Source organism: Corvus moneduloides, chromosome 1 (assembly GCF_009650955.1).
Source record: "Corvus moneduloides isolate bCorMon1 chromosome 1, bCorMon1.pri, whole genome shotgun sequence".
NCBI classification, from domain to species: domain Eukaryota; kingdom Metazoa; phylum Chordata; class Aves; order Passeriformes; family Corvidae; genus Corvus; species Corvus moneduloides.
In genome coordinates this window covers 74,994,128-75,017,076 of record NC_045476.1, presented here as the reverse complement: position 1 = coordinate 75,017,076, position 22,949 = coordinate 74,994,128, and the positions used below count along the sequence as shown (strand labels likewise).

At 39.6% G+C, this 22,949-nt stretch overlaps 1 protein-coding gene across 5 annotated transcripts in view; it reads left to right on the top strand.

Moving 5' to 3' along the window:
- The window catches only part of FARS2 (phenylalanyl-tRNA synthetase 2, mitochondrial), a 232,529-nt gene that overhangs the window by 126,692 nt on the left and 82,888 nt on the right, over nt 1–22,949 (top strand). For all 5 annotated transcript variants that reach the window (XM_032116265.1, XM_032116256.1, XM_032116240.1 and 2 more), the window contains one exon: nt 9,940–10,100. In XM_032116265.1, the coding sequence (XP_031972156.1) occupies nt 9,940–10,100 (161 nt within the window). The remainder of the gene's footprint in view (nt 1–9,939; nt 10,101–22,949) is intronic.

Sequence of the window (22,949 nt, the reverse complement as noted above, 5' to 3'; positions counted from 1 at the left end):
GGGAGACATGGGGTTTCCCTGCCCCTGGTCAGCCTCGTTCCCCATTGGTTGGTTTGTGTTCCCCTGCGCAGGCAAGGACCCTCGGGTCCCGTGATTGCAGCAGTTCCTCGGCAGATCCCGGCCATGTGGCTGGAGAAATAAACATCTCTGAAACACCTATCAAGAATTGGTCCACACATACTTCTTTTCCATGGGCCTCGTTGTCTGATACACGTGTTGCAGTATCCCCACTCTAACAGTCGGGTGCAGGGATCTTATACTGGGTACAAGATAGGCGGGGAGAGGGCTCTTAAGCAATGATATGAGGGTAAGTAGGCGGGGTTGACAGTGAAGGGACCAATAAGGACACTGCATAGGAGGGACTTAGGGAAGGAACCAATAGGGTGTCGAGAAACCAAGAACTTTCTAGAACTTATACATGTTAACGAAAGGAAATGCATAAACATAGCCTCATACGTCAAATAGGGAGGGTAGAACATTAACCAATTGGGAGGAAACATGCAAATGAAAGAACAAGGGGATTAGGGGTTCTCACCATAACTTCGAAGTGGGGTGCTTAAACTTGGGACTCTGACCGCCACTGTGCTATCTGTGTTTCATGAGTGGTCAGGGTGTCTGGAGCCATCTGGACTGCCGCAGAAATTGAGACTTTATATGAACATAGTGGGAGAAAGATGGGGTGTTTTTCAAATAGCTGTAGAAGAGCTTTATGTGGCATTTTTTGCGTTTTTTGAATCTTTCTTAAGGAAAAATCTTTCCTCATTTGGAGGTCAATAAAGCTGTTATGTTTTGTGCTGTTGGCCCCTGTGTAATGGTGTAAACTGTTCTGTAGAGTACATAACACCTAGGCAGAGAGTAGTTGCAGGGCCATCCTGCAACCCATCCCTCACTTGCTTGTGTATGTTTCCATCTTCTTGTACATGCCTTGTCAACTGCATGGCAAGAGTAAGCAAGAAGCCTCTGCAAAATATACAGCTAATGTGCTTTCATGAGTTATTTCAAGGACTTCAAACAAAACCTTTTCTTGTGTCTTCTCCTAAGCTCTTCTTCTATAGTTTAGATGGGACTTCACAATGTTTCATTTCTTTCAACTCCAATAGCTGGTAATATTATATTGTGTGAAGCTCCTTCAAGCACTTTATGCCAAATTTTAATGTAATTTATGTCACTTTTTAAAGAAATCATTGTACTTCAGAGAAAAAAAGTACTGCTGCCAGGACTCATGAATTTTGTACAAATCAGAAAGTAAATGAAAAAGAGTTACTTTAAGCTTTAAGGAACAATTACTTCATCTTCAACATTTTTTGTCAGCTCCTTCATATGGAGATGGTGGCTTAATTTAAAAAATAATCACTATCTTAAATGTTCTAGTCATATGCAAGAAAAGCATGGAGGTCTGGCTGTGGTCCTGTAGTACTACTGATGAATGACTTGAAATAAATTACATATAATTTTTTTTTTTTTAAGTGGCTATAGGCAATTTGTGTGGTGCAGGAAGAGGGAAATAAGGACAGAAGAGTACTTGAAACATAATTTCCATTGCATCTGTGTTGTATGAGTACCGAAATCATGAGGGAAGTTGCTAGAAATGAGGAAACTAATTAAAAGAAATCTGAGAGAGAAATCTAAAAGAGATATTAACATGACATGATTGCTCCAAGATGAAAGATTTTTGTTCTTTTCCTTGTAATTATACAGCGATGCGTGTTTCATGGTAAAACTTGAAGCTGAAATGGATATATAGGGTCAAATTAATCCGATCTGATTTACATGCCTAAAAGTTAAGTGTTTATCTCTACATTTCTTATGATAGAGTGAATAATTATTTGTGGTATTCTCTCCCTATTTACAGTAGAACTGAAGGATCTGGTTTAGACCAGATACTTTGCAATGTGTCATGGTGAAGTAGCCAACAGTATTCCCCAGAATTATGCTGCCTCTTAGCATCTTCTTGCAGATACCTCTGCATCTGCTTGGAAGTCTCCCCAAATCCCAAGAGAATATATTAATAGCCATCAAGTTGTAAATATCAGGTACGACTTCAAAACATAAACCGAGTAGGAGGAAGAACTCTTTTGCCTCGAGTGAAACCCTTCAGTTCCTGCCCCAGAAGAGCTCTGGACATGGCAGTGCCATTCCACAGAGCCACTGGGCAGGTGTAGGGTTAGATGCAGCTCAAGTCCTGGTGATACATTTCAAAGGGTTGTTGCTTCACACAAGTCAAGCAGTGCATTACAAGCTAAAGAAACTAATTTGTAAGTTCAGGTTTTGCTCCGAGTGTTCCTGGGAACATGAAGATGAGAGAGGAGACAGGAGATTTTAGGCCCAGGAGGAAGACCAGGCTCACTATGTCTTTCCCTTAGGCACAGAACTGAGTTTCCTGAGGTGTCTGTCTGTGCTACAGCTACATACTTTCCCTTTTATGCATGCCTGTGTACAAAAATGTACCAGAAGACTAGTTAAGCATCCATGGCTTTGTTATAGGTGCAGATAAAGATATTTGCAGGTGTCCAGGTTTGACAAATGCCAGCTGGAAACACTGGACTCAGGAGCAGTATGGAGAGAAATGCAAGAGGGCCCTTTGTGAGAGTCTTCAAATCTGTTTGCTAGTGTCTGGAATTACATGTTTAAATCATATCTATGTCTTTAATAGCATGAGACCTACTGACAGAAAATATTTTGTTCAGGAACATGCAATGGTTGAATTTTTTTCAGATGGGGGATCAATGAGTAGAGATGGGTTGGGAAGCCAGTCATTCTGAAGAGCCCTTTGTGAGCAAAAGCAAGAAATTTCCTTCAAGCTGTTGTAGCACAGAGCTGATGGAGTAGTTCTCTAGTAAGATGAAAGGAAAACTGGGAGCAGTGCTTCTGAACAAAATGTTTCCATGCTGTGCTATGTGACAATGCATTTAAGTACACCCAGACTCTTTATGTTGTGTTTTTAAAAAAATAAATAAATTGTATGTACCCAGAACCTTGTCAGAGCTGTTATGAAACACATGTAGTGGAATTCATTGGAGTTCATTGGATTACAAATGCTGCACTTCAGTATGAAATCTTCTTGTAGCTTTACCATTAGAATTCTAAAGAACTATTGACAAAGATTTTGAAATTCAATGTTTTACATTTATTATGTGTCTTACATAAATCATTCTAGGAAAGAAAGGGCTATTACCCCAACTCCAGTTATAAGGCAAGTGATGCCTAAGTGATCATAAGGCTTTTCATGTCTTTCTTCCCAAGAATGAGTTTGTGGCAGAGGAGCTAAATCATAAACCTTACCTGTCTATTATTTTTACATATTGTAAAACCAAGGAACCCCAGTCATAAGCTCAAGGCTTCTTTATGGTACGTGCTGTAGGAAAACAAAATATGGTATCAGTCCCTGTCTGTGGAAGTTGAATTTATTGTGCAGTGTCAAGCTTTCAGAGTAATCATGGGAGTGTGCTGCTATCAGCTGAACACATTTTTTAACCTTTTTATATACATACAGGTGTGCTGGCTGTTCTGATTCTTCAACAGGAATATCAAACATGCTGAACAGTGTCCTGTGCTATGATAGATAAACTGCTACTTCGGCATCTTTTGAGGATGTCTTAATCTCTTGAAGATTATCCCACATTGTGATGATGTTTATGTTCTTGTTCCTTGCTCTGTCTGTTGTTCTGTAAGAAAAGGCCACTTTGTAAGACACTAAGCAGTCAACTTTGGTGAAATTTTGCCAAGAAAATTGCATCTGGACGCAATGAATATATGTGAAGGGAGTTTGTCCAGCTGTACTTATACCCTGAAAAAATGAGATTCATAATTTCATTTCTGAACTGTGTTGTAGGCTTGGTCTTTCTCTCAAGTGGGAACCTCTTGTGTATTTCTTTATAGCATTTATTTTTTCAAATCTACGTGGCCCAGTGTCTAGGGAGATTTAAAGATATTAGAAGATATTAAAAGGCCCAAACCCTCAAAATCCAACTTTGCCTGAATGAACGAAACATAAAGAAAGGAATTGGAGTTTGCTTTTACATACAAAGAACAAAAAGAGCAATACTGTAGCCTGCAGGCAGAGCCAAGGGAAAAAGACCAAATCGGTCTTTTTTTTGCTCTCTGACATAAATTAGGACAGCAAATTGCACTGTCATCCATGGGAAATGTTCAGCCTTGAGACAGGGATAAGGAAAAAAAATCTCAAAAACTAAGCAAGCCATTTGTTCAGCTATGCAGGCTGAAATACAGAGAAAGGAAAACCATACACCATAAAAGTATTTATAGTTAATGACTAATGTCTTGTATTGCTCTTGGGACTTAAGTGGATACTTTATCTTACATAATTTGAAAGGTTGAATGCTATTGCAGGGTATGGTTATGAACTCTGAAAAAATATCCTAGGGTTTAAGTAAGATTCTGTTTAATGGTGGATTTGTCCTTGATTTTGTTGGGAATGCTTGGGAGGGCTTGCAGGAATGGGAGAGATGAACTCGGGCAAAAGTAGGAAGATGGAAAGGAGCAAAGAAGGAGGACTGAGAAATTCATAACTTCAGAAGCAGAAAGATAAAAAAATTGGAAGCTAAAAGTATCAGTTTGAGGTGGGAAAAAAATAGGGAAAGCTCCTCCTTGTTGTTGGTTTGGTTCACTCTTTCCTTTTCTTGCTAATCTAGTTTTCCTGTCGTCTTCTGCTCAGGTCATCCATTTCTCCCTTTCAGAAATGTTTTCCTCCCAGCTACTTAACCTGCTGTAATATTGGTAAAATGGTAGAATAAATGTTAACTACATATTAGAAGAAAGTACAATCTGGATGGCTTCCCTGGGTAGATTTTTTAAACAGGCTGTTCTTTTAGTATATACATAGATCTTTTGGTTATAGAACAAAAATAAACATAATTATTACAACTTTCTCAAAGCCTTTAAAGTTCTTAGTTTTCAAATGGAGAGAACAGAACAGATCAGTCTGACCCAGGAGACACAGCTGTGGTCTCAAAGTGAATATTATTGTTAGAAAATTACTCCCCACATGAGATTTAGAAAGATAAATTCTCTTTGCGTAGAATAGGCATAATTGAATGTTTACTTCTTTTCTTGAGTTCTTGAGGAGTGGCTTTCTTGGCATGCATGGTCTGAAAGCCAAGTCCTCATTTTAGGATGCAATTTAAACTGAATTGCACACAGGAGCCTGAATGCATCAATTTAACGGAGTTACAGGAGAACAATGTGGTGGTTTAGATTTTTGCTTTCACTGGAGAGGAGTTCAGAGAAAACTTTGGTAAACTTTTTAGCCTCAGCTGCTTAACATCCCAGCCACATGACCTTGCACTTTCAGTAGCTCTTCTCTGTTAGACTGATACCCTAGTATTACTTTTTTTCCATGTAAAACTTTTGACTCCCAACATAAGAGAGTTTTATCTGAAATAATTTATGGAAATAATAAGGAAACAATTTAAAATAGCTTACTTTTAACACAAGTAAACATGTTTGCCTCATTGCTGTGTCAGTCATGTAGAATATGCATTCCTAGTCTCTAGAAATAAGTAAATATTTATTTTGCAGCCTGTTTTTCAAATTCCTGATTCATAAGCTCTCCTTTAATCACATACAACTCAAATGTGGGCCTAGGCATTTGTTTCCAGAACTTGTGATGTTTTGTGTCAAGTCACATGTTCATTATGTCTATAACTTACTTTCTATACAGTTTGCTACTGAAGCTGATTTGTTTTGTAAAACATGATGTGTAATCCTTGTGTCCTTGAGCATCTGTTTACCCCTCTTCCCACCATTTTAGTTCCAGAATTTGGTCCATTAACAGTCATCGTTTGGACTGAAAGAAGGAGATCAAATTCAGGTCTTTGCTTCTGAAACTCATCCCAGATTTCAGCTACTCATACTTTGGGTGCATTAATTTTTCTGCATTTGGTGAAGAACACCTTATATGCAGGGTGTTGTGTATTCATGATTTTGCTTCAATCCAAGATCAAAATTTAATTTCTTTCACTTCTCAGTAACTGCTGAGTATAACAATTTGAAGACCCAGTTTAGGCTCTATTGAAAGAAAGATTTCTTTATTGGCAGTTTTAGAGAAGTAGCAAAAATTTTTAAACAAAAGCTGGTATCGATACAAAAATGACTGGAATGTAAACCAAAAAGGTTTGTCAACCTGTTACTAATACTATGTTGCAAAATGTGTCTTTAAATTGTTGTACAGAGCAGAATGTCTTGCCTCACACTCCTTGAGAGGGTGGGTATTTCTATCTGTGGGTGTCTCTGAGGATTCAGGGCAATATAATCCATGAATTCTCTCAGGTCATTATTTATGTCTTAGTGAATAATTAGGAAGATTCCCATCCTGACTGAGCAAATCTAACTTTCATTTAACATTGCTTTTTGGAGAATGACTTGATTGGTCTACATTACATGTAAACTGATTCACCTGGGCTTGAAGCTTAAGTCCAGGAGAAATAGATAACAACTGTGAAGGAAGATAAGGACTCTTGAGCTTCTCTGTAAGACATAGCTGCAGTGATGCAACCTGCTGACATCAGATTTGGGCTGTCCTAGCCCCCAGTGTGGGAAGCCACTCAAGCTGTTTTATCCTTTCCTCCTCCATCTTTGGCTACCTGACAAGCAAAGCTTTCAGCAATTTTCTTCTGGTGGGAAGTCAGATTTTTCATGTGAGGCAGCAGGAGCCTGGCAGTGTACAAATCTTTTGATGGCCAGTTGGGGAAAGCTCGTATGTCAGGAAAGCTTTATCTGTTGGGCTATGTTATTTCAAGCAGTGATGCTATGATTGCCCCACCAGGTCCCTGGAATCTGCTGCTTTGGCCAGGTCTCATCAGAACCTCAACCTGCTTTTTGCCGCATTTTAAGCTATTCTGTGTTCACTCTTTCTGTCTTGTTGACTCACATTCACTTGACTTCTTTCCACAATAGTTGCCAAAATTTGGTGCATTTAAACATGTGTTTGTGTTCAGAAAGCTATGGGTTGCTCTCTCACTCAACAGGATGATTACTGGCACATTTAATTTCTAAGTCAGTGATCATTTCCAGTAAGAAATATGTTTAGAAGCATGCATTTATCTTACTGAGTCCCCCAAGGTAGCTGTTCAAATGCTTTAAGTCAATGCTGCATTGACTTTGAGCTTTACAAACAGAAAGTTGGAGAAGTCAGAGACAAAATAACTAAGATTTAGAGTGCAGAGATTTCCTAGTGCTCATATGAGGAGGAATTTTAATAATCTGAATTTTCCTTTTTCTTTCAATTATTTTGTCTGAGTAGAGGTAATTCTTCACTGATACAGCTTTCATTGTGGACATTTGAGAAGTTTGTGGTTTGAAGGCTGATAATTGTACAAGGGTGATCCAAAAGACAATTCGGTGAATATGTGTTTAATCATAGCTCAGATGACAATGCTCTGAGCTGCTACACAGATAGCAGAATCTCTTCGTCTGCTACGAAATGAAAAAAACTGTGATGTGTCCCAGTTCTTCTAAAAAACACCCCAAAAAACCAAGCAAGAGAAGCAGAACAGAAAAGAAGTTGCTGATATAAAATCAAGACATTCATTGCAGAATTAAAGTTCATAGCAAAAAAAAAGGTATTAAGTGTGAGGGAAAAAAGGTTACAATTAAAACCATTCTCACATCAAAATATTTAAAAAGCCCAAGTCCTAAACGTAAAGCTCTACTAATCAGAATATACACCTGTTCTTATCTTCTGTCATGTCTTTCTTTTTTCCTGTCTGATCTACCAGTAATCATCACTAATATGGGGAAGGAGGATCATCACCCCCATCATGTATACTTTACTAAGCATCTGTGAATTAATTAACACTAATGCTTAACCTGGCATCTTTAGGTTTCAGGTTTAATGACTCTGTCAAGATTAAGCATTGGCCATTCAGAACCCTCATGGATATTGCTCCTGGTGCTTTACTTTACCTCTGGAGGTTGGTCTACAGAAATGCCCATATGTATGTGAAAATCTGGCACTTCTGAAATAAGTAAGAGTTCTGTCACTGAGGCAGGAGTTGCTGATCTAGGAAAGGCAAGCTGGAAGGTTAAAGAAGCAACACAATTGCAATGAATTGTCTTCCCTTCTTCATAGCCATACAAATGTAATTACTTTAATATACTGGTGTATGGAGAGAAATAGTACTTTCAGCTTGGAAGAGAAACAGTATATGGTTCATGCTTAAAGTCAGAGCTCAAAATCTCACCCAAACACAAATTTCAGTACCTTCTTTGTAGTCACTCTGCTTTCTCTAAAAATCAACAGTAGCAAGTTGTGCAGTTCTTCATGTAATGTAGCGTGGCTTGCAGGTTTCCAGACTTGGGTTAGCTCACAGTCTGTTGGTTGGCCTAAACACTGTTTTGAGCAGCTCTGCCATGAGGTACCTTTGGAGTTCACACCCAGTCCTCTATTTCATAGGACTTCCACAGTTCAGTTGACAAACTGTCTGCTTTCAAATGTCAGAAAGTGCAAAATCTTGCATTTGAGCACACGAGAAGGGACAGGCAGAATATCCTAACTCCTCTATGAAGTACTCTTATGAGCTAACTCCTGTGGTAATGTAGTACTGCTGATGCAGCAAGTGAGACACAGAGACGTTCTGCTGAGGACCTGTTATTCCAGAAAAATAGACAGGTTCAAATGAATTAATGGAATTGAAGTGATGACTGTGTCCCTTTTCCCAAGCTTGGTATGCCTCCCTCTATTTGAACAGAACTCAGGCCTGTTTAATCTCAGCATTGAACACAACAGGATAACTCAGGATGTTATCAGTGCCCAAATAACGGGAGTTGTTTCCTTTCTGATATCAGGGACAAAAGGGTCAGAAAGTAGACTTCTGCTTCTAGCCTTCTGCATGATGGTGAGGAAGCTACTGAGTTCAAAGTTTACAAAAAATTAGTTTAAATTAATACTGGTGGAGCTGCTGTGGCTCTGGTGCATAGCTGTGAGATGTGCAGTGATGTTGTGTGACTCAGGAGCACACTGCAAGTGCTGATGGTGTGGACTCAAGTCTGTCACACATGCATGCATCCTTTCAGCATGTGTGTTTGTTTAGGCATTTGTTTAAGTTTTTAAAAGCTCTGAGCCTTTGCCAGGGCTTCTGGGCTCTAAGCTTATTTCAAAATCAGTAGGATGATGGCTAAACATAGACTTAGTGTCTTGTGTTGAAAAAATCCCTGTTTAATGAATCAGTGCTCCTGCCCTGTAAATGAAGGAAGGTATGAATATTTACTTTCCTGACAGAAATGTTACATCATTAATATCTGTACAGATTTTCTTTATTAAGTATTCTTGTATTTTTTTATTTAGTGCTGCATAGAAGAGCCTTATTTATGTGAGAGCAGTGGCTTTTCCCAGGAGCAGCAGCTCAGGAGTTCCCTGGTTGGAGGTGTGATGCTAATGCAACGGTGCCTCACATCCTATTGCTCTGTTTCTTCCAGAAGCCTCAAAAGAGGCAATTATGGTCCCTTGAAATGTTGGTAATGATGTTAATGCTCTATAGGCTTGGCTTGGTCTGTCAGACCAAGGAAAATACTCTGAACAGGGAATTCATGTTTACATGTCTTACAAAACACAGCTGAGCCAAGTGAGGAAGTGCTCAGCTCTAAGCACAGTAAAGGGTAATGATGTATAGCATTATGCAGCATTTCTCAAGCCCATCTGAACCTTTGGACACAAATTGTCAAGACAGTGGCTTTGTTTTATTGCCACTTTTGGTTCCTGGACTCAATGATGTGCTTGCTCAGTCTTGCTGCAGTTTTTGATTTAAGTAGGATCTGTCCTGTAACCCTTAGATCTTTCATTTGGCAGTTACTTGGAAGATTTTCTGGTTTGCCATTTCACCTTTTTCTTTTTTTCTTCTTAATAAATAGGTGAACATTTTATCAGTAATTTTCCATGTTGTGAACTCTTGAATTTTTATCTTGTTTGTTTGTGTATTGCAGCTGGTGCTCAGGATAAAATTGGCTGGGCGTTTGGCTTGGGTTTGGAGAGGCTGGCCATGATCCTGTACGATATCCCTGACATCCGACTGTTCTGGAGTGAAGATGAACGCTTCTTAAAACAATTTATTGGGCCTCACATTTGGCAAAAAATAAAGTTCCAGGTAAAATAACATATATATGGTGATAATTTACTGTGAAGTATGTGTATCCCTAGTGAATATCACATAATTAAAATTCTGTGTCATTAAAAGATTAGGTTTTGATGCAACAGGTATACAGCTATCATGATTCTCTGATGTACTGCAATAAAATCCAGCTTTTGATAATAATTTTTTCAACCAGATAATGTTGTGAGTTCCTGCTGATACCCAGTCAACATCCCAGTTCTGAGTAATGCTTAAGCACATATTTAACTTATAAATATATCCAGACTAGGGATTGATTTAGGCCTGTGGTTTGTTTATGTTATGGTTTGGTTATGTCCTTGAGTTGTGTCCATAATTCTGTTTCATTATAAATATGTGTTTGATGCAAAGCATTCAAAGATCATAACACATTCTCAAATTTTCCCATTGTTTTCACTCTACAATCATTGAAGTCAGTGTGAGTTGCAATGTTAACCTTTGGTAAAATGCTTTGTGGATGTGCCTTGCCATCTTCAATGTCAGCTCTTTTCTCCTGGCTATTGCAGGGGAGACTGCAGGCTCAGCTTGTATTTGTTTTGTAACTCCTCTGCTGAGGTGATTTTTGCAGTTAGCAACCTCATCTTGCTTTTTGTACTTGCAAAGCAATCAGGCATAACTGGATTGAGTGGAAATGCTACTTCCATAATACTCTTCAGCATGAGCATGGGGAGGTTCAAGTCAGGTGGTGTCAGCTGGTCTTTGGGGGAATTGAGCTGACACAGATGCTTGATGAAGTCTGAAGTGCTAAAGCAGTAAAATACTTTTTGCAGCTGCCTTTTGTTTGGTTTCTTTGTGTAGAGATTGATTATGTTTAAGAATTGTAATTATAAAAGGGGAAATCAACAGTGATAAATGACAATTGAGTAGTCTCCACGTCAAATCAGTAGAGCATCCATCGACTTGTTTTTATTTCATGGCAATTCTTACACATGTTCTTTGGTAGAGTCAAAATAGTGTTTGAGATAAGTTTGGCAGATAGTTTTGGATTTTTTGGTTTGGGTAGGGGTTTGGGGATTTTTTGGTTGGTTGGGTGGGTTTTTTTGGTTTTTTTGTTTAGGGATAACTGGCATTAGTGCATTCAACTTGTAGTTAGTTGTCTTACAGAAAGACAGGTTTTTGCCACTGTTCCTGAAGGTGTGTCTGCTTGTGGGTTTCCTTGATTTCCTACAGCATGTTTGTTGTTGTTTTCAATAAGAAATGCTCAAGTCTCCTTTTCAGCCCCTATCTTTCTGATTGGCTTTGTTCCTGAGGTTGTGGCTTGGTTTATAGATTGCAATCTGATGGAGCTAAGATGAGATTTCTTGCTTGCTTTAACATTGTGGATCCAAGCTTCAAACTGATATTAGCAGTAGATTGGGCTTTTGGGGAAAGGCCCAGATTGTTGGAATGCTATGGACTGATGTTGAAGGTAAGGCAAAGAGAGGGCTGGGTGTCTGGCTTCTCTAAGTTGCATATAGTTTTCATGTTCAGTTTTAGTTAAGTCAGGTGTAGTGAAGCAATCTGAAGATGTCAGAGGCACAGGTTACTGTGGATAAGCTCAGAGGAAAGTACATGGTTTCTAGGAAGCTAAAAGTGATTTTTTTTTTTTTTTTTTTAATTGGTGCTGTTTGGTAGCCTTAGTTTGGGTTCTTTCTCTCTTCTAAAGAAAGGGTATGGCCAGTGTTTTAGAAACAGATTTTTTCTCAGTGTCAAGAACTGCTTCGGGACTTTTTAGTTACTATTTCTTTTTTATTTTATTTTCATTCTCTTTTTGCCCTTTTTTCATTTCCCGCCCCCCTTCTCTTTTAATACATACATACACCTACCCAACTTGGATGTTTCATCTTCAATTTTGGTAATTCTCCCCAACTCTTAGTTTACATTTTTTAATCCTGTATCTTAATATAAGAGACTAGAGGCAAGCTTGGGTTTTTGTTTGAAAGGAACTCTGTATTCACCTTTCATCTGGTATGGCACATTCAGCTCTTTTGAGCTCTATGCTCTACATACTTCTAGTACATACTGGCATCTCTTTTTAAAGGGTTAATGACCCTTCAAATGAAAATACTGTGAAATACTCTTTGGTGCTACCATAAGATCTCCAGTTTTTTCTTCTGTTCTATGTTATTTTTCAGGTATGCTGTAAAACCAGGTTAGCAGACCTTCTGTTCCTGTTTACTTTCTAAAGAGTCATAATTAATGAATCACATGGTTTATGGTTTATTCATATGATATTTGAAAGAAAACTTTTAGCCTGTGCTCCAGTGTTGATGTTGTAAGAAATCTCAATGGATATTATAAAAGTGTCAGATTTTCTGCATGCAAGGCCAAGCAGTACTTTTCAGCCTGACCGAACTGAACAAAGACAGACCAAGCGTTTTGAGAGCTTTTCACAGCAGAAATTGAATCCTGCAGCTCAGAAGGTCCGGGTAAATGTCCATCCTTTTTGTGCTTAACTGAGATAGACCTCTCAACCTTTGGGTACTCCTCCAAATCCTTTCTTATAATCTGAATATGATCCACCAACATAAATATTTTTCTTTTTGTTCATTAAAACATTCTTCAGATATGAAGTTCACACTGCATAGCAGTAACCTTTAGCTGGGCTAAATATACTCTTGCTTAAAAACTGAATTTAATTGGAGCATTTTCTTGGGACTTAGAGTATATATCTTGTGCCTTTTAACAGCCTGAATGTGTCAGACTTTTCCCTGTATCATCAGTTGCTCAGTACATGTGTGCAGGCTTCAGTAGGTCAAAAAGCTGCTGGGAAAAGCTGACAGTGCTTGTACCACTGTGGCCACTCAGCACAGCAGTGTTGAGTGCTTCTCCCCACAGATTAGATTATTGCATGGACTTGGATTAGCAAATCACTCCAGATATAATTTGACACAAGTCACAGCAGTGTGGGGATCAGGCTCTGGTAACTTACCTTCTATTGTTTGTGTAGGGCTGTGAAAAGCTCAGGCCGTGAAAAGAAAGGCTGAGGATAGACAGGGCAGGAAGGACCAAGAACCTGCAAGGCACAATGTAATAAAATAAATGGCTCGGTCCTGATCTGGTCTGCTGTATTAGATCTCTGTATGTCAGGGCCTTGAGCACAGTTCCCTGTGATTGCTTTCTGATTTATGCTGAGCCAGCATTCTGTCCCGGGCTGACGTTTTGAAGCCGCTTCATTCCTTCGCCGCCCGCTCACTGCCCCGGGACGCTGCGCCTTTACCGCGGGCCGGGGCCGGGCGGGGCCGGCGCACCGAGCGCGGGGCGGGCGAAGGGCCGGGCCCAGCGGCTGAGGGCAGGGAGCGCACCGGGAGCGCTGTGCTGCTCTCTGGGTTTCCTTTGTGTTCCGGCGAGCAGGAAAAAGGTTCTGTTGGCTTTTTTCTTGTCCTTTTTTTCCCCTTTCCTGCCCCTTGCCTCACTGCCTCCTTTCCCTCCTCGCCGGTCCGGGGAGCCTGCAGGGGCGGCCCCGGCTGGTCCAAGCCCAGGTGTCTGTTCTCTCTCCGGGAATTTGTTGTATTTAGAGGTTGGTTTTTTTTTTTTTTTTTTAATCCTGTTCTACCCTGTTTTGTTCGTGTGTTAATAAACAGTTTGGTTTTTCCACTTTCACTTGCTGTGACACACTTGTCTTATTGGTGGAGGAAAAAGGAAGGCCCTTTTCCCTTCAGAGAACACACTCATTCCGGAGTGTTTCCTCCTGAAGTTTTGTCTCCAAAACCGAGACACATTCTTACCAAAAACAAAACCCCAAACGAAAAGTGTCCATGGGCTGACGACTCTCAAGGAAAGATACAAAAATGAAATGACATTTAGAGAAAGAAGGCACTCACAGTTCAGATGTAGCGTGGTGTGCCCAGAGCTCTTGATTAAGAAGAAACGTCTGTGGCAGCAGGATGGATCCTGGAGCCTCCATCATTTTGCTACCGTGGCGAGCAAGTGGCACATCATGTCAAGTGACTCCTCATGTGTTCTCCTTTCACAAAGTCACTTTCATTTGCTGCTGCCGGTGTCACTGGCTGCTGTTGTTTTAAATAGTTGTTTATTTTGATTGCAGATGAGCCTTGTGGCCAGCACTGAGGTCAAGGAGAAGCATATTTATGGCTGTTCTAAGGAAAGCAGTGGTACAGAGGGGATCTGGATCAGATTTTTAGCAAAACTGCAGACTCCCTCTGTGAGATTATGGGAATTGCTGTCTTCTTTATTTCCTAATTTCTACATGATCTGTACTATTCTGCAATATCTGCAATAAGCCTAGCACCACCTATTTTTACCACCCCTTCCATCATCTCCAGGGCCTACTCCTTCCTAGTATCTGCTGGAACATGCAGTCTCTCAAAATTCAATTCCTTCACAATAACCTGGTAGCTTCAAAACTCAAAATAATAGACTTTCTAACCAGGTTCCTTTTAATGGTGCCAGAATAGACAAAGCTCCTGGAGCAGCTCTGTTGGGAGGCCTGAGGAGATAGTAGCCTTTGGCAGTGGGGTGAGGAGACTTGACAAACAACTTGAATTGACACTGTTCACCTCCTGCACAGCTGTGGCCAGAATGGTGTCTGTGGCCCTAATCCAGGATGGTCTTTCTGCTTTGAAAAGTGAACAGTCAAGGACAGCAGAGATGAGGAAAAGTACGTAGTCAAAAAGATGCAGTTGTGTGGAAAGAAACAATTCGTTGTACTGGAAAGGAAATTTAAGCAGGCTACTCTTCCTCCTGTGCAAGATAGCAAAGGTTGGGCCCGCTTGCTCCCATTTGCCTTTGCTCAGTGTGCTATAGGAATTAAGCTCCTGTTCTAATGACAAAGGATTTACACAGTAGCCCAGTTTGTGCTGTTTGCTATGTATGTGAACCCTCTCGTTCACACCATTAGACAGTCCAACTTTTCTACCTTACTGTGCACTTTCCAGTTTTCAGGGACAGTCATCATCCCTGTTCATCTTTCATGTGCGCATGCCTGATTGTTGCTGGGAGACACAGAGCTTTTCCTGAAGCTCTAGAAGATGCTGAAAATAAAATGCACTGTCAAGTGTAAGGGAAAACTTCAGCAAATTAAACCGTCCTAGTCTATATCCTTTATTCCATGCTTGAGAAGGAGAGCATCTAGAGTACATGCCATGCATTTCAACCATTTTGATCTTATTACATTCGCTGCACAGGGTGGGTCTGTCTGATCCATCATTAGTATGCTACTCCATATAAATTGTATTTATCTCCGTAGTCTGTGAATAGTGTTATTTTGAAATAAAAATTAAATAGATTCACTGGTTGCTGCATTTTCAGATATTTTTCATCAAGATTAGGTAACTCCATGCTAAAATGGTTACTCATTTATTATGTTTATTTTCTAATAGTGCATCTATTAAAGCCAAATATTAAACCATTAGTATGTAAATTTAACGTGGATGTTTGAACAAATAAGGTATAGCTTGAACTGTGACTTATTTTCTAATTCGTTTTAATGTAATCGAAGGTATATAATGTGTGTGTCTGCATGTGGAGGTACAATGGAGAATAGATTGATGATGTAGCAGAAACATTTTACTGGCATGACTTTGGGAAGGTTGAATTTCTAGGAGTGACTTACGTAGATCATCTTAAATGAACATCAGGAAAACCTTACAGTGCTGTGTATCATCTCAGGTTTGTCTGTATGCTCTGCAGAACACCGTGAAACCCCTTTTTTAGTGTTGGATATGCATGGAAAGCAAGCAAAAATACCTTCTTCATTGCAGAGATGCTGCACTAAGCTGCACCATTGGGTTAGAAATCGCTTGATCATCAAGTCTTCTCATCAGGATGTTATACCTTGTATCATTTGTAGGTAGTGCTGGTATTGAAGCTCTGGGAACCTGAGCCCTCTGGCCCCAGCCAGGCAAAGTACTGAAGCACATGCTGAGCTTTAAACTTGTGAGCAGTCCCATTTAAATCAATGGGATAGTTCCTATGCTCAGTCAAACATAACCCTAAACAGCTTCAGGTCAGAGATCTCCACACTTCCTCGGATCCAACTGAGAGTGATCAGCACCTTGCAGGGCTGAGGCAGTGAAAATCTTCAAAATGACTGTTTTAAGCAAGAAGAGTTTAATCTGACAAACTACAAACTTAATTTGCAAAATCTTTGTTCTAAACCAGTTTTACTGATCAGCACTTGGGTAAAAAAAGTGAACAAGCAAACATCTGGAGAGTAAACAGCACTTGAATTCCCATTCTTAACTAAAGAAAATTAGCTGAAAACACAGTAAGGAAAGAAGAAAGTAGGGGCTCGGAATGAGGAAATGAGGAAACAGGATGGACAGACACATGGGACTGAATACAAAAAACCCTAAGCCACCAATACACTGATATATGACAAAGTGAAAGGAACATAGAAGAGAGAAGTGCTGTTCTTCAGGCATTGGGGGCAATATGAAAAAGTCTGGTTTAAGTTTAAGTTGGGGGGGGAACGGGATGAAAAGGGAAGAAAGACACAGGAAAGAAGAGTAGGTTTAAGGCAAAAAACTGTTGAGACTGGTGCAGAAGTATTTTTCTAGATAGTCAGAAAGTTTTCCTGAGTTATGTACTGTACATGTCTGTTCTTGATCTCCTTTCGAAAGATCAACAAGTTATGAGAAACCACAAAAATTATGACCACAAGCCATCAAAGCAAGTCTTTACTTTTAAGTATTATCATCAGTTTTGAGATGAGTGTGGGGGACTTCAGATTTTGCTTCTGGATTTGCGAAACACTTAGTGTGTCAGAAGCCAGGCCCATGACTAAGGCTGCACTGAGATGATATTCATGGAATCACAGAATATCCTGAGCTGGAAGGGACCCACAAGGATCATCAAAGTCCAGGTCCTGGCCCTGCACAGGGCCACCCTAGAATCACACCATGTGCCTGAGAGCATATTACTGAAACTCTTAGTAAAAATAAGAACTGGCAAGGGATGTGGTTCCCAACAAGCTTGCTGCTGCCTTCTGAGCTAATACCAATGATGCAGATTTTCTTGAAAACCCTGTTTCCATCCCTCCATCCACCCACCCAGTACAATCTAGTCTCACTGATAGCCTCCCATTGAACTTGAACAAATCAGTAATAGTTTAATTCCTTTCTGATTGTACTTTTCTAAGTAAATAAAATGAATAAATAAAAAATGTCAGTAGCCCTTTCTGCCTAGATTAGTTAGTGATATTTATCTTATGTACTATCTCCATCTGTTGTCTGCTGAAAGGGCAAAATAAATCCATTTCATCCATTTAGCAGCCACCTTGATAATAGTTGGATGTACAGAGAAGCCTATGAAATTCATTAGCAAAAACTGCACTCTTCCTCTCTTTCACCTATGTTTCTTGAAAATACTTTAAGTATTTCTATGTTGTTTTCACAGTCTTAGAATAGTTGAAGACTCTCATGTTCACCTCTGTTAACTTGTCTCATCCCCATAGCACATTCAGTTTAGATTTATCTGGTGGTGGCTCAAAGCAAAAAGCTGATATGAGCTGTTCTTTTTTGGATGTTAAGGAGTTTTCTGTTTTGTACAAAACTGTCACAGCTGGAATTTGTTTAGAGTGGGTGGAGTATGTGTGTATATGTATATATATGTTCAGAGAGCAAAAATATTTCATCTTTATTTTCAGTTGTGTATGCTAACACACACTTTAATCACCAGGAAAATTTTCGTGTCATGGCAGGTAATTCTAAAACCTGGATGTAATTATGTGTTTCCTATAAATTTTCAGTTATGTGAGAGGTCCAGGGCTTTACTAACAAACCTACCAAGTGCCATGGGGAATTTTGGAAGCTAGTAATGTGGGATACCCGTGTATCCACCTGATAGATGTCCTCTCTTTTGACTGTAGGTCCAGAGACAGCAGTTGAGACTTTTCTTCATTTGAAGGATTTTGGAGGGTTTGGACTGTCTTTACCACTCTTTTCCAGAACCTTGCTTCTCACAGTGTTAGGATGAGAAGCATAGTCTTTTTGTTCTTTCCCATGTGCCATGTTCCGCTGTGCTGTTCCACTTTGCTGTTCCACATGTACTGCAGAAGCCACTTTTGTGGCTACCCTCTGAGGTGAATCAGGGAGCTTTTCCTCTGCAGCTCCTTAAAGCTGTATCAATTCTGTGATCCACTTCTCACTGTTGCTTCATGCCATCAGCACAACTGGTGAGACAGCACTTTCATTTTTGGAGGCAGTATAGAAGGTGAGGGGTGAATACACCCAGCAGGTGTGTCCTCAGTACTAGTGAAAGACATTCCCAGTAACTGAGAACAGACCACCAGGGACTTCCTTCTAATTTGTTTTTAAACAAAAAGAAGCTGCTGTAGCCTTGACTACATTTTGCCTGCATCACTTCTACATGATGTAGAGAAAAAATGATTTTGCAGTTATGAATGCTGCTGCACTGTACAGTTACTGTCAGTAGAACCATTTTACTGCTGATATCTTTTTTTTCCTAGGCAGAAGCCAATGCACCCCAGTCAAAGGACACCTGATACTATCTAAATGATTACTTAGCAAAAACTGCAATAAGCTTAAAAAAGCAAATGTTACAGTGGTTTGCTCTGATCTCTAAACCTCATATATTTGCAATTTGACTGGTTGAGGCTCTTTGAAACAAATAGCTCACAAATGAGTAATTCTGATGCTGAATATATCAACCGATCTTTATTGCATCCCAAATGATGAAGTATAATGGTTATACAGAGTGCTTAAATAAGCCATGGAGCAATTTCCAGCAGTGATAGATATGCTGAAACTCACATTAAATTAATATTAGGTGAAGGAGCAAACCTGGAAATCTAAAATAACAATAGATTTCTCATAGGTTATGTGAAGCTATGAGAAGCAGCTGCTAGTGGTTTTGACAGGAATCCACATATGCTCAGAGCTTTCAGTTTGTTGTCTGCAAAAGTATGTAGCTGGTAAGGAGGGTAACCCTTACACATTTCTGATGTTTTTCCAGTACTGGTTTAATTCCACTGTGAGTAATAGAATTCTGGTTAGGAGGATGGCACAGGAAATATCCTGACTTTAGTCTTTGGCCCTGACCTGAGAAATGAGTCAAATTTCCCTACTCAATAATTCTGTTTTCCATGCTGTTTACAACTCTAGTTGTCTTGTACCTCCTGCCTTAGCATGTCTTCTCCAAACTACTTTAAGATGGAAAGTTCTTCAGGACAGGAGTTAGCTACCTAGCAGGTCTACCTAATGGGACTCTGGTTTCTGGCTGGCAGTCCTAGGTAATTACCACAACCTGAGTATGTGCATGCCTGTAGCAGGGTTAAATGCATCCTTCTGGGTATACATTATGCATTTGGTGTAAGAATAAGCTTCTGGTTAAAATGTTTCCAAGCACACACAGTGTGAGGATGTGTCTTCAGATATGCAGGTATGTACTGGTGTGCACACACAACCACAGAAATATAAAGGGATAAAAGAAAAAAAAAATCTCAAAACTAGCAGGAAATAATCTCTTATTCATTTTTCCAGAGTTAGCTAAAAACATGGGGTTGTCATACATGACTTTATTTGATGGTTCTTTTAACACTGGTGCCAATGTTTTACATGTAAAGGACACACCTTGCAAAGAGCTTTTGGTAAAGTGATCTTTAAAATCATGCTTAAACCTCTACAGTCATCTGTAGCATGATTAGACATTGCAGCTGAGCTGTGGAGTGTCCCTAGGAAATGAGGGCTGGGGAGAACAATCTGTGCGTGTGTGTATGCATGAACAGAAGCACCTTTTGAAGTACATAGTGTTAATAAAAAACCCCTGATTTTCAGCTACCACTTCTCTGATCAGAATATGAATTAGGCTACAGAGAATAGCCAAACAACAGAAAGCACAGTTGGGAAGAACTGTATTATTCTTATCATACCCATCCTCAATTTCCGTCATCTTGCTCATGTGAGAGACACATGAACCACTGCATTGACAGCCTAAACCAAAATGTGACAAGTAAGTAATGCTTTGGGGTGCATGTACTGCAGAGGATTTGGCTTTGCAGTTTTAGAAGAATTAATAATGGGACAAAGTCCCCTCTTTCGAGGACTGCTTACATCCTCCTGCCTGTGCACAAGTGTTAAATCCAATTTGCATAATTATTCCCACATGTCCCCTGTTCTCCTAAATCAGCAAGAGTGAACCCATTTTCTGATTCTTGTAAAATAAGGAAAGGCATTAAAGAAATACCTGTTCTGCACCAAGATTCTGCTTGTAGAGATTTAAATGTTCTTTACATTTTGTCATTACATACTGAAATGCTTAGTGTAGTTTTAGTGCCTTTTTTTGCTTGGTCTGTTCTCGGCTTAGGGCTTCACTGTACTTTTGTCTTTCTAAGTGTTGTTACTCTTAAACAGGAGTATAGCTTTAGAATACTCCAGGTCTGCCTGAGACAAAAAAGTTAAAGGCTTTTTTTCCTCTTCTGAGTATTGGACAAATAAGTAGAACCTTTTATTTCTGTTTCTCTCTAGCTTACCTACTGTACTTTAAAGTTTTAGCTTGCTATACTACCTTGGTGTTTTATTATGGGTTTTGACTTTAGATGTAAATTAGTATGAATGTAGTACTTATGGGGGGAAAAAAAAGTGAAGTTGGCTACTCTGGAAACTCAAAATACTGGACTTTGTCAAGAGTCTTAGAATCATATAATCCTTAAGGCTGGAAAAGACCTCTTAAATCACCAAGTCCACTGTTATCCTACCACCACCATACTCGCCACTAAGATGTGTCTCCAGCTGCCACATGCACTCCCTTTTTGAAGACTTTCAGGGAGAGTGATTTCACCACTTCCATGGGCAGCCTCTTCCAATGCTACTTGGGCAGTTTTCCCGAGTCAGGAAGGAAACCCAGCTATTTCAGTGGTACAGGAAGTCATAAGAATATTTCAAAACAACCAGTAAACTGCCTGGGTAAACTTCTGTACATGGTGAGATGGTACAGATTAGCTCATGTCTGGGAAGTATAGAAAAAGAATTCCTTTGTAGCATTGCAATGTCCAGGGCATTATGTGAAGTTATGGCCAAGAAATATGAAGCGTTATTGCTGTTGTATTGGAAATCTCTATGCTTTTTAGGAAGGAGAGAGAAAAAAGAAGTATAGGTTGTTAGGTGGGGAGAAGGACTTTTTCAGGTGTTGCATATGCCTGTAAAATTTGCAGTGCCAGCTTATTTTGGTGTAAATCATATTCAAGTGTTCTGGAGATTCTGCATTTCAAACAGTAACTCTCTGGAATGGTGCATTTAATGAGCAGAAAAGGAAATGCAATCAACAGTGTTTTATATGAGGTTTTTCATCTAAGCTGAAATAAAATATTGGGTGCACTTTGTTTCCATTGCTATGCTATGTATTTGAAAGAAATACATCTTCATATTGCTGCAGACTCTTTCCAAATACTTGCATTGTTTATTTAGATGTAACTCTTTTATATGAATTGTTGATGGGTGCAGTATTTTAGCCCACTGAGCTATTTATCTCAGCATTATTATTAAGCATAATGAGAAAAAATATACAAACCAAACCATCAGAAAGGAGGAAACCTGACTTCTGAGTATGGCGAACACTCAGAAGCCAGTGCCTTCTGCAGGAACTGCAGGTACTCAGCTCTGCTGAAGAGAAAATTCTTAGTATCTGCTGAGAAGTTGGGTTTCTGCTGACTTATACCAGCTTATTACCTGTTTCTTGCAGGCGTGTCAGGTATTTTTTTTCCACAGTGCACATGGAACTGCTGTAGGAAAATGTCAGGCTAATCTCTTCTTCACCCTGATACTTTCAAAAGGGGTTTGTAAGGAGCTGAGATGTGGGAGTGAGTAGTAGAGAGCCATCCGTTTTGGTGATTCTCCCTGTGAGTCCTACTCTGTTCTCTGGAAATGAGAAGTCATTTGTGCCTCATTAAGCACAGAGCATGGAGTCCATCACTGGTATTTAGGAATAATTTATACTTGTCCTTTGGTGGTTTTTATAATCAGATCACAAGAAGCAAGGCATATCCAAATGCCCAAGGGAACAGGTATCTGGGAACATCTCTGCTGTGTACACTCTTACATCCTTGCTTTTAGGTCAATACTTTCATCTTCTTTATGTCTTTCCTGACTTTTTTTCAATTCCTTACTAATCATATAGAATTATAACCCTTTCAGTGGCTATAGAAGTGATCTTTTGTGTCTGGAAAGCTTCTCAAAAGCTGTGCCTTGTTTCTCTCACAGATCTCTGATCACAGGTCAGTTTAAAATACATATTTACACTCAAAGAAGTATATTGTGACTTTAAACTTGATGCATTTTTCATTACAAATTTTAAAAAGCTTGACTTTAAAATAAAGTTACTGCATTTTAATAAAATGCTTTAAGAACACAGTGTCCCTTTCCAGTGGAACCACAGAAGTTTAGTAACCAGCGTTACTTTGGGTGAACGTATGTAAAGCCAAGCTTTCTATTCACTCATTCTGCCACGTAACCAGTCCTCTTGTGCGTTTTCCCTGCTGCTTGGAGAAGGTGGAGCAGCTTATCAAAGAAGTGTAATCTCTTCACTGGCTGTTACACATCTAATTTTTTCAGTGTCATATTAGGTATTGACTTTCCTTTGTCAGGCAGGTTCCTCTATATAAGCTGTAACTTCTAGCATGCTAGAAAGGTTGCACTTGTGCATGTGCACATGTGTGCATTAATTTTGTGTCTTCAGGGGGTTTTCCTGATCAAAGGTGCTTGACTAGCATTGAAAAAGGAGCTACCTGGTGACTGCTTAGGCAGAATATAAGCAATTAAACTCTTTCTTGTTTTGCACCTTCAGGGAACCTGGAATGGGGCTCAAGAAAGAAATTGCTATCTCCAACAAGACCCCATAGGACATAGTTTAGGTAGCAAGGGGACAGAG